The sequence below is a fragment of the Rhamphochromis longiceps genome, linkage group LG12 (assembly GCF_057381845.1).
Source record: "Rhamphochromis longiceps isolate RC_006_pf linkage group LG12, R_longiceps_female_GT1.1, whole genome shotgun sequence".
Classification (NCBI taxonomy): Eukaryota; Metazoa; Chordata; class Actinopteri; order Cichliformes; family Cichlidae; genus Rhamphochromis; species Rhamphochromis longiceps.
The window spans coordinates 44,863,921-44,878,903 of record NC_140568.1 but is presented as its reverse complement, the minus strand read 5'-3'; the positions used below and the strand labels follow the sequence as shown (position 1 = coordinate 44,878,903).

Here is a 14,983-nt window from a genome sequence, read left to right as displayed (position 1 = left end):
TTGGTTTTGTCACACTCTTGATGACCTCATGTCCATGAGGCCTCTTTGATATCATCAGTCCTGTTATCTGATTGGATGTAGGTTGGAGCAGACCACAGCTGAGGGGCTGAAGATCATTTTATGTAAGGGAAACATTCAGGACCAGACTGTGAGTACCTCTGCTGTCATTTGGATCATAGTTTAGAGGATTCTGTAAATGTTCATGTAATTACAACATGAAGGGATAGATTTGGCTTACATGCATCTTTAAACCAGGATTAAAAGTAAATTCTGGTTTATGCAGTATTTTTTCAATCTGTCGCTGTCTTTTCATGTTTTTGTGGAGTTTCTGTTCTGCTGAACACCACAACAGTGTTCACCACAGGGCCAAATGAGCTTACTACATAAATTCATTTGAATGCTGAGTTTACAAAGGAATGCTCATCAAAGACTTTTGTACATTAGTGCATTGATAAATACAGCACATTCAAACATCCACTGATTCCAATTTGAAAGCTGCTTTATGTTTTTAATTGACTCGTGTGAAGGTGTCACATGTTTCAGACACGACTCAAACTTTGCTCATTTAACTATAATTTGATTAACATGTCAAAATGCCTGGATACATTTCCTGGTCTTTCTATATCAGGTGGGCAAAACCATCAGCCAGAAATAAGATATTAATTAAGAACAAAGCTACACACCTTTATCAGCAGGAACAACGAAGGCACATACAAATCTGATCACATAATTAAGAATTTATACTGCAATATTTTTATGGAAGACTGTACAGTTTGTGTATTTTATATACTGTAGTTTGCAGACATTTAGTGTCTCGGCCTTTTTAAGGCAAAAATAATGAGATATTTTTGATTTTTTTCTTAAAACTGACTTTCATTTACCAAGCTTTTTGTGATTTTACTTTTGTTCCACAGACTGACGTCATCGTCAACACCATCTCAGAGGACATGAAACTGAACCAGGGAGCTGTGTCCAAAGCCATCCTGTCAGCAGCTGGAAGCAGTCTGCAGGACGCCATCTACTCTGAAGCCAGAAGGAACACGCTGCGATACGGTGATGTTGTCGTCACTGACGGCTACAACCTCAGATGCCAGAAAGTCTTTCACGCTGTTTGTCCTTTCTGGGACAAAGGAGGCGGCCAGGCAGAGGAGGTGAGGCCTAATAAAGGTTGGACACTGTAAACATGAAGGACCCAGGATACACAGTTTAGCTTTCCAGCTGCTGGTCGCACACACACCAGCTCTGGGTCCTGATGCCACTGAAATAAGGAGAGCGTGAATAGTCTATTAGGCTCAGCTGCCCTGTCAGCCTGCTGGTCACTGCCCCCTGAGCCCACTGCACCACCCTACCCTCTCCCAGCCTATCACCCCTTTGGACCACCATGAACTTAAATGACTGTGGACAAATACCACTGGGTTATCTGGGCGTTGGCATCTTTCATGTGGTGGAGCCATTGCAGCTGGGCGTGGTCTGAGCGGAGGGTGAATAAGTGTCCCAGGATGCAATAACAAAGAGAGCTGACTGCCCACTGGATTGCCAGACACTCTTTCTCCACCATGCTGTACCTGGCCTCCCTCTCCGACAGCCTCCGACTGATGTAGACTACAGGGCAGTCAACCCGCCTTACCTGCTGTGACAAAACTGCCCCCAGCCCTCTGTTTGAGACATCCATCTACAGAACGAAAGGGAAGTAGAAGTTACATGTGTGAGACAGGGGCTCCCACAAAGAACCTTTTTAAACCACACAAAAGCTCCATCCACTGGACCAGATCTGGGGAACCATTTTGGTCAAGGGGCTGGTCAGGTTTGCAAAGTTTGGAACAAGACGGTCTTAATAACCAGCCAGTTCCAAGAACCACCATCTAAGGGGCGCATCTGTCCACCTCCCAAGTGGTACCCGATATACTCTACCTCTCTCCCTCAAACCACACACTTCTTTGGGTTGGCCATGAGCCCCACCTGGCTCAGGGACTCCAGGACTGTGGCCACCCGCTGCACATGCTCTGCCCAGGTGTCACTCTGAATGATAGCGTCATCCAAGTAGGCAGCAGGCATAAGCAGCACCTGGTCCATGAGGTGTGAGACCAGCGCTCCGAACAAGCCGAACAGAAGTGTAACCAATTGGTGCAAACTGTACGGAGTGGAGAAGGACAGTTTTTCCTTAGACTCTGCAGACAAGGGCATCTGCCAGTAGCCCTTGGTTAAATCCAGGGTTTGTTTGTTTTTTAAAAACTTGCAGTGCCTAACAAGTCCAGGAGGTGGGAATGGTGGAATTTTGCACCTCCAACTCATCTCTCTTCTTCACCAGGCTCACCAGAGAAGCCTCTCTCCATGCTTTGAGGGGGTTGAGGTGATATACAAGTTCCTCCCCTGTCTGACCATACCACCTCATAGTCTACGTCCCCCACCTACCGTGTGACCACAAAGGCTCCGTGCCAGTTGGCAAGTAATTTTGAGCTAGAAGACGGGAGTAATACAAGCACTTTATGTCCAGGGAAAATGAGTCTAGCCCCTCTGTTGTGCAGGTGCTGTTGACATTGCTGGACCTGGGACAAATTTTGCTGTGATAACCTTCCCAATGTGTGCAGTTTTGCTCTCAGGTCCAGAACATATTGAATTTCAATTATAGCTGGGCGCCGACCTTCCTTCCAGTTTCCTTTAATCAGGTCCAACACCCCCGCGGCTTTATGCCAAACAGTAACTCAAAGGGAGACGATCCTGTGGGGGTCTCAGGATTGTCTGTTGTTTGCAGTGCACCTCACGCCCTGCAAACAACAGAAGGTCCAACCAGCAATCCCAATTGCATTCATCCTCGTGAATGAACGTATGAATCATGGACTTTAAGTCTTATTGAGCTGCAACAGCCCACCAATCTGAAGGCGACAGATGCCATCCAAACAGACTTAATGCCCAATAATTTCTAAAGCTCTTTGAGTGTGTGAGACATGAATGACGTGTCCTGGTCAGTCAGTATCTCTTTCGAATTTTGTCTGAGATGCTTGTGAGATGACCAGAAACACCACGTTCTGTGCAGAACTGGTGCACAGCGGCACAGCTTTGGGATATCACACTGCATAATCTACCAGAATTATTACAAAGCAATATCCGCATGCATGCCAGTGAAACGGGGCGATCGTGGCTGAAGAGTTGGGTGTTCGTCTTGTAATCAGAAGGTTGCCGGTTCGAGCCCCGGCTCGGACAGTCTCGGTCGTTGTGTCCTTGGGCAAGACACTTCACCTGCCGCCTACTGGTGTTGGCCAGAAGGGCCGATGGTGCGATATGGCAGCCTCGCTTCTGTCAGTCTGCCCCAGGGCAGCTGTGGCTACACCTGTAGCTGCCTCCACCAGTGTGTGAACGTGAGAGTGAATGAATAGTGGAATTGTAAAGCGCTTTGAGGGGTCTATTTAAATGCAATCCATTATTATTAAATGGCCTGATGAGGTCCATGCCAATGCGCTCAAACAGGACCTCCATTAATGGTCTCGGGCGCAAAGGTGCTTTTGGAATTGCTGGCTACTTAACTCCTCCGAGAGGAGGGGGGTTCAGGGCAAGTTCAGGGCAGCCGTCTGAGCTTCCCCTGGAACATTTTCAGGAATGCCTGGGAGTCATTGCCTGGCTCCATCCGGTGCAGCTTTATCCTGCAGCTTCTCCAGCCGGACTTGATGCAACGCCACCTGCTTCTTGTGCATCACAGCAAGCTAAACCATCATCTGGCCAGTTGTGTGGGTTGTGGGTCCGACATGCCCAACTAGGTTTTGTACCAGTGCAAACGTGAAAGAACCAGGACACACATTTTGGGCAGTGAAACGTGTTCATTTGTGACTCATTGCAGGTTCTCCCGCTGGTCACATAGCAACTCCAGATGCTGTTGTCACTGAACTAAGGAGCATGATTAGTCTGTTAGGCTCAGCTGCCCCGTCAGCCTACCGAGTACTGCCCCTGAGCCCACTGCACCACCCCACCTCTGCAGAGGAACTGCAGACCACACCCCAGCACAAACACTTAAAGTGTGTCCCACAGACATCTGCATTTCTTCTACAGAAAGCCGTTTCTATTCTCTTTTCTTTTCTTAAACTCTGTTATTCTTATAAGCCCCAGCATGTGTGAGATACTAACATAGCACTTCTCTACTCTGAGAACTCCAGATTCTTTCTACAAGCCTCGCACATTCATCCGATCACTGTTTTCTATCCCCAAACGCTTTTTTACCATCATTAATGCACTCGTCCACTGAGGGATGCATCAGGAGAAACTCTGCGCCCCTCACCACCACTGAAAACTCCACTTTTGTTCCTGGTCGTTCACATACCATACTGTGTATCTTGCCCAGTCACTGAAGTCCAGCTTCACTTTATGTCTTATCTCTGTTTGTCAGGAGTTAACGTCCATCATCAGATACTGTCTGGTGGAGGCTGAGAAACGTCAGATGGCATCGTTGTCCTTCCCAGCCATCGGGACAGGAAACCTGAGCTTCCCCAGAGCCCTGGTGTCCAAACTCCTGTTGAGAGAGATCCGCTCGTACAGCAGCAGCAGAAACCCTCGCTGTCTGAGAGAGGTGGTCATCGTCGTTCACCCCAGTGACAGCCAAACCGTGGATGTGAGTTTGTGACTCTCTGATAGGAGCTGTTTAAGTGCTTATCATGTTCTGACAGTGAGCACTAGAGACGAGCAAACCCACAACAAACAGATGGACACATAATGTGCAGGCAGACACTGATCAGTCACACCGTCACCTAGCTTAGCACACAAACTGGTGAAGCTGCTTGTGGCTACAGGTAGCAAAAACCACACTGAGTGGTGATACACACTGTTAGTACAGTGGTCCCTCGCTATAACGCGCTTCACCTTAAGCCGCCCGTGGATTTTTTTTGTGTGCAATTTTGCATGTTTCCTGTTTTTTGGGTTTTTTTTTTTTTTTTTTTTTTTACAGCGCATTGTGTTGCGCATCCTCATCGGCTGTAGACCATTGTCAGTGTCTCCTGTGCAGTACAGAATGTGTTCAGCTTGTCAAATTTACAGCAGTGTGACTCTGAAGTGCTGTACTCTCAGTGTTGGGAAGGTTACTTTTAAAATGTATTCCACTGCAGATTACAGAATACATGCCGAACAATGTATTTTGTAACGTATTGTGTTACGTTACTCAGTGAGAGTAACGTATTCTGAATACCTTGGATTACTTAATATGGTATCACAACTACATGAATGTTCTATTGCTGTGTGATTTATTACTATTACTGCAGGTTACTCTCCACACCAACACCAGCTAGATGTTTAAATCTTAATATAATGAGTAACAGTAGGTGGACATTAGGTAAGGCTGCACTTTTTGCAGTGATCTCGTATAGAAACTATTCGGCGCGTATATAAAACAGGTCAGCGGCTCCGAACCGTAGTAAAGGGACCTCTGGCTGATACGTCGGGTTCGTGTCGGCTCGTAGCTGAAAACTAGCTTTACTTTGTTGTCTGGGTCGACTTTGTTAGCGAGAGACAGAGAGAGGCGTTGAAAGGCTCCAACGGAGCTTATTGTTTCAGAGGAAACAGGAACACAGCGTACAGTCGAGTCTTAACAGCTTACTTACAGCTGGGCTCGTCAGGCGCTCTGTTTGGCTGCAGTGGTTATTATTATATTTACATGCTTCCAGCTCCCGTTTCTGCTCGGTGACAGCTGTACTTTCTTAAGTACACCATTAAGCAGTCAATGCTTTTTATTTCTTAGGTAATGACATTAGCAGGATTATGTTTTGTCAGCAGTGTCAAGCATACAAGCAGCTGATTTCATTAGAGCTGTATGAGAATATATTTGATGCTGCTTCAGGAGGAACAAACCTATGATGTAAACTTAGCAACAAAAGACAATAAAAACTGAAAAATCAAAAACAACAAAGATTAAATCAGACTACATTATTACATTAATGTAATAATTAATTATTACATTTTACATTTTATTACAATTATTATTATTATTAATAATACATTATTATTTTTTCTCTGCACTGAGCTGCAGTTACAGCAGCTTCATCAGTGCTGTGAAAACAAAAAATCACCAGCATGAACGTAACACATGAAATATATTATCAGTGTTTCACCAGAGAGTTCACCGCTCAGAGGAACGTCCAACATGAAGCACGTGGTTTTCATGAGGTACCAGCTCAACAGGCTGTCGACCAATCACAGCACTCCTCAGGTAAGAACCATCAGAACTCCAAAGAGCAGAATCCTGTTTAACCTGATGTTCACGGGTTATTTAGTCTTAATGTAGCAGGTCAGAGATTGGCCAGGACAAACTGAGGATGTTTTAGTTTCACTAAGTGGCCTGATGTGACCATCAGTGACAATTCATGTCGTTAAAGATGTATGCGAGCCTAGTTTAACCAGCAGGTGTTGCTGATGAGCTTTATGTTAAACACATTGGACAGAAGAGAGTAAACTCTGTGTGAATGTTGGTGGGTGGACAGTTATTAAAAGGTCTTATTTTAATGCCTTTAGTGTAGTTTTAGAAAAACCTGTAGGAGGCGACGTCGTGCTTTGCTCATTGGCACATTAACTTTACAGGTCCTGGGTTCAGACCTGCAGCTCTGTCTGTTCCTGTTTAATTATATGGAAGAGTTGGTCAACTGTGGATTTTTAAATAGGTGTGAGTGTGAAAAAGTGAGTGTTATAAAAGAGACTGTGTGTGTGTGTGTGTGTGTGTGTGTGTGTGTGCGCGCGCGTGTGTGTGTGCGTGTGTGTCTGTGCGTGTGTGTGTGTGTCTGTGCGTGTGTCTGTGCGTGTGTGTGCGCGTGTGTGTGTCTGTGCGTGTGTGTGTCTGTGCGTGCGTGTGTGCGCGTGCGTGTGTGCGCGTGCGTGTGTGCGTGTCTGTGTGTGTGTGTCTGTGCGTGTGTGTCTGTGCCTGTGCGTGTGTGTGTGTGCCTACATTTCTCTGTCCCAGTCTTGTCCACCACCCTCGATGTGTACCAGATGCAGATCGATCAACTCACCTTTGAGGCATCATCAGGTGACATTACCAAGGAAGCCAGTGATGTCATTGTCAATTCCTCCAATCAGAGCTTTAACCTTAAAGCAGGTGAGTGTTGACTTTATATTTGTGGCTACAACAGTTAAGACACTGAGTAGGACCTTCCTTCAGGGTGCTGTGCAGTATCTGTGCCGTTCCTAAGACTGATCTGAGATGTTGTTCCTGGGATCTGCTGGAGCCACTCGCCCAGGTTGATAGTCGCCGCACCGAGTGCTCCATTTACCACTGGGACCACCGTTACCTTCACCCTCCACATCTTCTCGAGCTCCTCTCTGAGCCCTTGGTACTTCTGCAGCTTCTCATTCTTCCTGATGGTGCTGTCACTCGGTGTAGCTACATTCCTACAGCTGTCTTCGTCTGCTTGTCCACCTCTGCTGTCTGGTGCTTTAGAGCACTCAGGGCAGTGCCCGTCACACTGGGCTGGAGGCTCCAGCAGATTCCAGAGCAGCGCAGTCCTAGGAACAAACCAAAAGTCGCCTGCAGGGCGGGTAGAGAATTATTATTTTTAAAATATGCACATATAAAGAGAACGAGACAGAGGTAACTGTGAAATTTAACTCTGTGAAAATAAACGTGTTTTTTCTGTGTAACAAAATCTGACTAACTGCACCTGTTGCGCTCCTCTTATTGCTGCTCAGGAGTGTCCAAGGCGATCTTAGACGGTGCTGGAGTAACAGTTGAGCAGGAGTGCGCTCAGCTCGGTGTGTACATGAAGCTCCAGCCTTTTCACTTCCTTTTTAGACTCACTATGCTTCACACTTCTCATAATGATGTTTCCTCCCTGCAGTGAGTTCCACGGCTCAGCCTCCTGCAATGATCCTGACATCAGCCGGGCAGCTGCCCAGCAGGAACATCGTCCACGTCGTCGGCCAGAACGACCCTGCAAGCATTAAAAACACGGTTTACTCGGTGCTGAAGGTCTGCGAGAAGAAAAAGTTCAGCTCTGTGGCCTTCCCAGCCCTGGGAACAGGTCTGTACATGATGCACACAGCTGTGCGTCCCAGTGTATCGGGCTTTGCAGCAGCTTTCCAGATGTTGCCATCTGCGCTCTCTCCCCTCTCAGCAAATAGTGAGAGCACGACTAGTCGAGTGGACTCAGTTGCCCTGCCAGCCTCCCTGCACCACCCCTCCCCTGCAGCAGAGCCACAGGCTACACCTCCATCACAACTCGGTTCACTGTGCAGCAATGTGAAGCATCCTTACTTCACCCCACTCTCACAAACCTGAGTTTGTGCCACTAAAATGTCTTTAATACAAAGTTGAAACACAGCTCCCTTCTACCGACTCTGTGTGATGTCAGATTACAGCGATGTGTGATTAGAGCAGCTAACTGTCCGGTGGATTCACTGCTGCGAGGTAGTTTCCATCTCTGCTGCTCCTCCATGCTCGCTCATCTCAGTCACATTAGTGCTTTTTCCAACAGTACAAACGACTCTGAGGTGGACTGTTGGTGCTCTGTGTTCTAACTGATTTATTTCTGTTTTTCAGTCAGTATGTTTCATTTGTCCAGCTCTTTTTCTTGGCACTGTATTGAAATGGAACTCATATTCTGAATCTAACAAGCTGTCATCCTTTCATCATCATCATTATCATCACTTGGTCCTTGTCTGCCCATCAGGTCAGGGAGGGGCCAGCCCTTCAGAGGTGGCTGAGGCCATGGTGGATGCAGTGGTGCAGTTTGTGAAGAGGAAACAGCCGAGGTTTGTTCAGAGTGTGAAGATCCTGATCTTCCAGACGGCCATGCTGAAACATTTCCACATGAGCATGAAGAAGAGACAGGAAGAGAGGGTGGAGGAGAAGAGTGTCGTTAGCAAAACTGAAGGTATTACATTGTTTTTTTAATCTGTGAACAATAAATCACATTCAGGCTGATGCACTTTTTTACATCAGCTCTTCTTTGAACAACACTCTGTCAGTGATGAAGATCTAAGAATAGAAACTGCTACAGTGTCTTAAATATATTATATTTTACTATTCTCAATTAAAATATGGTTTATATGTTTTTTTTTTTCAGTATAGTGTTTTTGTGGATTTTTCGCACATTGTTTTATGGAGATTGGACTCTGTGACATTCACAGATCTCTTTGCTATAATACAACAGTTATTTTGAGCTGTTTTAGACTAACTTTGTTTTTTGGGCTGCAGCAGAGCAGCCAATCACTGCTGACTTAGTCCTGGAGAGGGAGGAGTTTAAGCCCGCAGTGTTTCAGCTGTGTGCCGATGACCACAAGGTACAAATTCATTCATGTTATGTTTCCATTCTTATTTATTTTACAGGAAGTCTGCTTTCTAGACAGAGGTCAGTGCATTTTAGGACGAACCCTTTCTTTAAATAGTCTTTTTACTTTAATAGTCAGGCATAAATATATTATTACACACTGTCTCTTTCTTTTATTAATATTGAGCTCAGATCTTCCTACATGTGTAATGCAGAGCTCGAGGCTAGTTTAGCATAAATAACAAAGCAGCAGAGAAACAGATTTCCTTGTTTGGTCGAAAGTTCAGAAAACATTGTTAGAGAATGAATCCACAGTTCCTTCAGAGTTCAGCTTCGTCAAGTCTTTCATCACAGTGAGGTTCATTACCATCGTAAATATAGATCAAAGGAAAAATCTCTGCTTCTAACTGAGCAACCAAAACTATAATCAGAGACACTGAGTTGAAGTAACTGCTGGTCTGTATACGTGTTGCTCACGAGGATATAGTTCCAGTACACTCAGTAGAATTAAAATAAAATTGTCTTTAAATCTCTGTTATTAACACACATTTGTCTGATGCTGCAGGCAGCGAGTCAGGCCAAGAAAAGGATTAATGACCTGATTATGGCTGAGCAGGCACAGAAAACCATCTCTGACCCCTGCATTAGTCAGCTGTCACAGGCTGACATGGAAAAGCTGAAGGCTCTGCAGAGAGAACTGACAGTCAGCATCCGCCTGGACAAAGGAGCAGAGGACCAGGACCCGGAGATCCACCTGGAGGGTCTGACCAGAGACGTGTTCACTGCTGAGTCTACAATCAGGTCAGAAAACAGGAAAGCCACATAAACCATTGACATGTAATAATTCTTGGGTTTAACATGTTACATGTTAAAGTATTGCTTTACCTTTTTATTTGATGACCTTCAGGGACATCATCCGTAAGGTGGAGCGGGCGGAGGCCTTGATGAAAAAGGCCTTGGAGATGAGTGAACTGGTGGAATGGCAATTTAAGGACCATAATGGGTCAATGGTGGCCTTTGGCATGAACACCAACCTCACCCTCGAGGAAGCTTTCAAGACCAAACAAAAAGCAAAGATCAAGATCAACAATGACGCGTACACCGCCGACCCAGCGCGTGAAAAAGCAGTTTCAGCAAACGGACGTAATGACGTGGAGCTCCATCGAAAAGACCTGAAAGGTGAGTCAGTAATGTGCACGTAGTCCTCATTTAACCTGCTGGAAGAACACAGAACAATGTGTCCAACGTTTTGCATTGGACCAAGAAAAGGCTGAAAAGTTTCACTGGTGAGTTTTTACTTTTTGTTCTGCAGGTACCAGCGCTCTGCCTTTGCCTTCATGTTGGGAGGACATGAAGGACGACCTGCTGAAGCTGTTTGCTGTGGCTCCAGCATCTAATGAATACAACGATGTGGAGAAAGAACTGACGAAGACCGGACTCAACCTCAACATCATCAGTGTATGTTCAGTCATAAATACACAGACCAGGCTGTATGATGTACACAGAAGTATTCTATATTTTCAGAATCAGAATCAGAAACTTTATTGTCATTGTCATGAGAACAACGAAATTAAGAATGGTCCCCGATCATTGCATCATCCCTAGCAATATCAAAATATAAATAAAACAATAAAATTCAATAAATAAAATACTTAAAATACTAATAAGATATAACAGTAAAACATTCACATACATTCCCACACACATGCTTCAGACTGTGCATAGATTAACACAAGAGTGGCGTGATGGACATTTTTTTGTAGTATTCAGATGTGTTATTGCAGTTGGATAACAGCTGTGTTTGAGTCTATTAGTCCTTGCTCTGATTGCCCTGTACCGTCTGCCTGAGGGCAACAGTTCGAACAGGGAGTGGCCAGGATGTGAGGTGTCTTTTATGATGTTTTGGGCCTTTTTAAAAACAGTGGGCGTTGTGTAGAACTTCCAGTGTGGGGAGAGGGCAGCCAGTGATCTTTTGGGCGGTGTTAATGATCCCTTGGAGTGCTTTCCTCTGAACCCCTGTGCAGCTAGTGTACCAGATGCATATGCAGTAAGTTAGAACACTCTCAATGGTGGCTCTGTAGAAGGACACCAGCAGTCTCTGTGTGATGTTATTCCTCCTGAGAATTCTCAGGAAGTACAGTCTCTGTTGGGCCTTTTTCAGCAGCTCGGAGGTGTTCACACTCCAGGAAAGGTTCTCCTCTATATTGACTCCCAGGAAGCGGAAGCTTGCCACCCTTTCTACACAGTCCCCATTTATGAATAGTGGTTGGATCTCTGCCTTTTTCCTTCTGAAGTCTATTATGAGTTCTTTGGTTTTTGAAGTGTTGAGGAGGAGGTTATTGGCCTTACACCATGACGTCAGCTGCTCCACCTCGTCTCTGTACGTAGACTCGTCTCCCTTGGAAATGAGCCCCACCACTGTGGTGTCATCTGCAAATTTCACAAAGATGTTGCTGTGGTGGCGAGGAGTGCAGTCGTGTGTGTAGAGAGAGTAGAGCAGTGGACTGAGCACACAGCCCTGGGGTGAGCCAGTGCTGAGACTCAGGGCTGAGGATGTGTGATGGCCAACTCTGACTCTCTGTCTACGGCCCGAGAGGAAGCTATTGATCCACATGCAGGTGCTGTATGGAAGCCCCAGGTCTTGTAGCTTGGCCACCAGTTTGTGTGGAAGGATGGTGTTAAAAGCTGAGCAGTAATCCACGAAGAGCATCCGCACATAGCTACCATGCTCTTCCAGGTGAGTTAATGCAGCATGGAGTGCTGTGGCTACAGCGTCTTCCGTGGATCGGTTTGCTCTGTAGGCAAACTGGTGTGGATCCAGGCTGCGGGGCAGGGCTGCTGTGATGTGTCTGCGGACCAGCTTCTCAAAGCATTTCATTACCACTGGGGTGAGTGCCACCGGTCTGTAGTCATTCAGGCCGGTGATGTGGGGCTTCTTAGGCAAGGGGACTATGGTGGAGGACTTCAGGCAGAGTGGGACAGTCGCCTGTGCGAGGGATTTGTTGAAAATCCTGGTGAAGATCCCAGCCAGCTGTCCTGCACAATCCCTCAATATTCGACCTGGCACACCATCAGGACCCACCGCCTTCCTCGGGTTAACAGCCTGCAGCATGCGCCTCACCTCGTGCTCTTCCAGGGTGAGGGTGGTGCTGCTATGGGTGGCGTGTTGCTGCTGTGGCTCCAATACCTCCGGTACCCTGGTCTCAAAGCGGGCAAAGAAGATATTCAGCTCCTCTGCCAGCTCCAGGTCACCGTCCGCAGCTCCGAGATTGATCTTATAGTTGGTTAGGTGCTGGATGCCTTGCCACACCTGCCGGCTGGTATTACTCTTCAAATGGTCCTCGATCCTCCTCCTATAGTCCCCCTTTGCCTCTCTGATGCCTCTCTTCAGGTTGGATCGGGCTGTGGTGTAGTAATCCCTGTTGCCAGACCTGAACGCAATGTTCCTCTCCTTCAGCAGCTGCCTGACCTCCCGGGTCATCCAGGGCTTTTGGTTGGGATAAGCCCGGATCCGTTTGACTGCTGTAACAGTGTCTATGCAGTGTTTTATATAGCAGAGGACACTGTCTGTGAACATTTCCAAGTCCTGATGTTCAAAGATATCCCAGTTAGTCCTGTCAAAACAGTCCTGCAGCTGCTGAGAGGCACCCTCTGGCCATATGGTAATATTCTTTGTGATGGTAAGAGCAGTTTTCTTGAGGGGGGCATATGCAGGGATTAGAAACAGTGACAAGTGGTCAGACTGACCCAGATGTGGCAAAGGTCTGGCCCTGTAGCCCATTTTGATGTTGGAATAAACTTTGTCCAGAATCTTGTCACCCCTAGTGGCACACTTGACGTGCTGGTGGAATTTGGGGATTGCTCTTTTTAAGTCTGCGTGATTGAAGTCCCCTGCTACGATATGTACAGCGTCAGGGTAAGTGCTCTGTTTATTATTGATGTTTGTATGCAGGAGTGCGATCGCAGAGTTAGCATTAGCATCTGGTGGTATGTAAACAGCTGTTATTATGACAACGGTGAACTCCCTAGGTAGGTAGATGGGCCTGCATTTAACAGTCAGATATTCAATGTCCGGTGAACAGTGACGGTCTATTATCACTGTGTTGGTACACCAGCTGTTGTTCACATACATACAGAGCCCCCCTCCTTTGCGCTTACCGGAGTCCACTGTTCGGTCATGTCGCTGTGTGGTATAGCCTGCTAGCTCAATAGCAGAGTCTGGAATGGATTGATGTAGCCAGGATTCAGTGATAAGAAGGATGCATGAGTCTTTGATGAAGTTATTCGCTGCTATTTGCAATCTCAATTCGTCCAACTTGTTCGCGAGGGATCTGGCATTTGTGATGAATAGGCTGGGGAGCAGTGGTTTGAGTGGCTGCCTCCGTAGCCTGGCTAGCGCGCCGGCCCTGCAGCCTCGCCGTCTCCTTCTCTCTCGACGCCGCCTGCGCCTCCACCCCGAAGGGATAACAATCCATGGGGAGCCCGGACTCCTCGCTATTTCCACCGGTATCTTGTGTAAGCGGACAAATTTGCTAGTCACGCTCTCGCGGTAGCTTACTCCAATCTTGAGGAGATCATGTCGGCTATAGATGTTATTCGCTTGGCTGGTAGAACACAAAAACAAACATAAGGCGTACAAAATTATCCAAACATAGCATCGATCGGTAGAACACTGAGCTGCTGCAACTACGTGCGCCGCCATCTTGAAAACAAAAGGAGAGTAAATTAGTTCCCAAGTCTCAGCTTTAACTTCAGTTGGTTAGGCATAAACTGTAGTGTTGGACCTAGACATGTGACATCACCCATTGGTTTTCCATTCCCAGTTTGAAGCCTTGACTTTGCCACCTTGGATCATTTCAAGCCAGCAGAATTTGAATGTTGAATAAATTATAAATACTTTGTCAACAATCATTAGAGAGCAGACACAGAGGTAAGAAGAGTTATTGTACTTCGACGAAAATCACCAACATGATGTGTTTGGATTACGTCGGCAGATCGAACGAGTCCAAAATCCGTCACTGTGGCAGAACTACCAGATCATGAAGAAACAAATGGAGGTGAAGAATAAACACACAAACAATGAACTGCTTCTGTTTCACGGCACCACTGACACCTCCATCCATCTGATCAACAAACAAGGCTTCAACCGCAGCTACGCAGGAAAACATGGTAAAGCCATCACACACAGTACACACATACAAGGGTAGAATATTTTAACACTAGTTTGTTAATTAGTTATTCAGTTAATATGTTCACTCTGTCTGCAGCTGCGATGTACGGCAACGGCTCTTACTTTGCTGCGGACCCTTGCTATTCAGCAGGAAACTACGCCACGCCCGACACCAGCGGACACAAGCGCATGTACCAGGCCAGAGTTCTAGTTGGAGACTACACCCAAGGACAAAAAGGCATGATCACCCCTCCTCCCAAATCTGGGAGTGCCTCAGACCTGTATGACAGCGTCACAGATGACGCTGCTAATCCAACCATGTTTGTGGTCTTCAATGATATCCAGGCCTACCCAGAATACCTCATCACATTTACATAAAGAGCCATGCTCCTACTGTGCAACATGTCTGGGAGTCGGGTGTTTTAATTTAACTTCAGTCTATCAACTCTGTCAGATAATATAAGACACTGTATGTCTTTGAAGGGGGCGCTGTTGCTTTTATTTTTCTTGCTGCAGGTGTCACTTTGTACTTTAAATCTAATCAGATGCAGTTTGAAGGAGCATTAAAGTAACAATACAA

The 14,983-nt window shown here is 46.3% G+C and overlaps 1 protein-coding gene across 2 annotated transcripts in view; it reads left to right on the top strand.

The window, feature by feature from the left end:
- LOC146658116 (protein mono-ADP-ribosyltransferase PARP14-like) overlaps nt 1–14,983 on the top strand; it is a 30,491-nt gene extending 15,508 nt beyond the window's left edge. For both annotated transcript variants that reach the window (XM_085426501.1, XM_085426502.1), the window contains 14 exons: nt 82–148; nt 915–1,151; nt 4,376–4,597; nt 6,079–6,184; nt 6,929–7,063; nt 7,654–7,716; nt 7,803–7,985; nt 8,634–8,837; nt 9,161–9,246; nt 9,799–10,034; nt 10,141–10,412; nt 10,546–10,691; nt 14,228–14,402; nt 14,501–14,983. In XM_085426501.1, the coding sequence (XP_085282627.1) occupies nt 82–148; nt 915–1,151; nt 4,376–4,597; nt 6,079–6,184; nt 6,929–7,063; nt 7,654–7,716; nt 7,803–7,985; nt 8,634–8,837; nt 9,161–9,246; nt 9,799–10,034; nt 10,141–10,412; nt 10,546–10,691; nt 14,228–14,402; nt 14,501–14,781 (2,413 nt within the window). In that variant the 3' untranslated portion in view covers nt 14,782–14,983. The remainder of the gene's footprint in view (nt 1–81; nt 149–914; nt 1,152–4,375; nt 4,598–6,078; nt 6,185–6,928; nt 7,064–7,653; nt 7,717–7,802; nt 7,986–8,633; nt 8,838–9,160; nt 9,247–9,798; nt 10,035–10,140; nt 10,413–10,545; nt 10,692–14,227; nt 14,403–14,500) is intronic.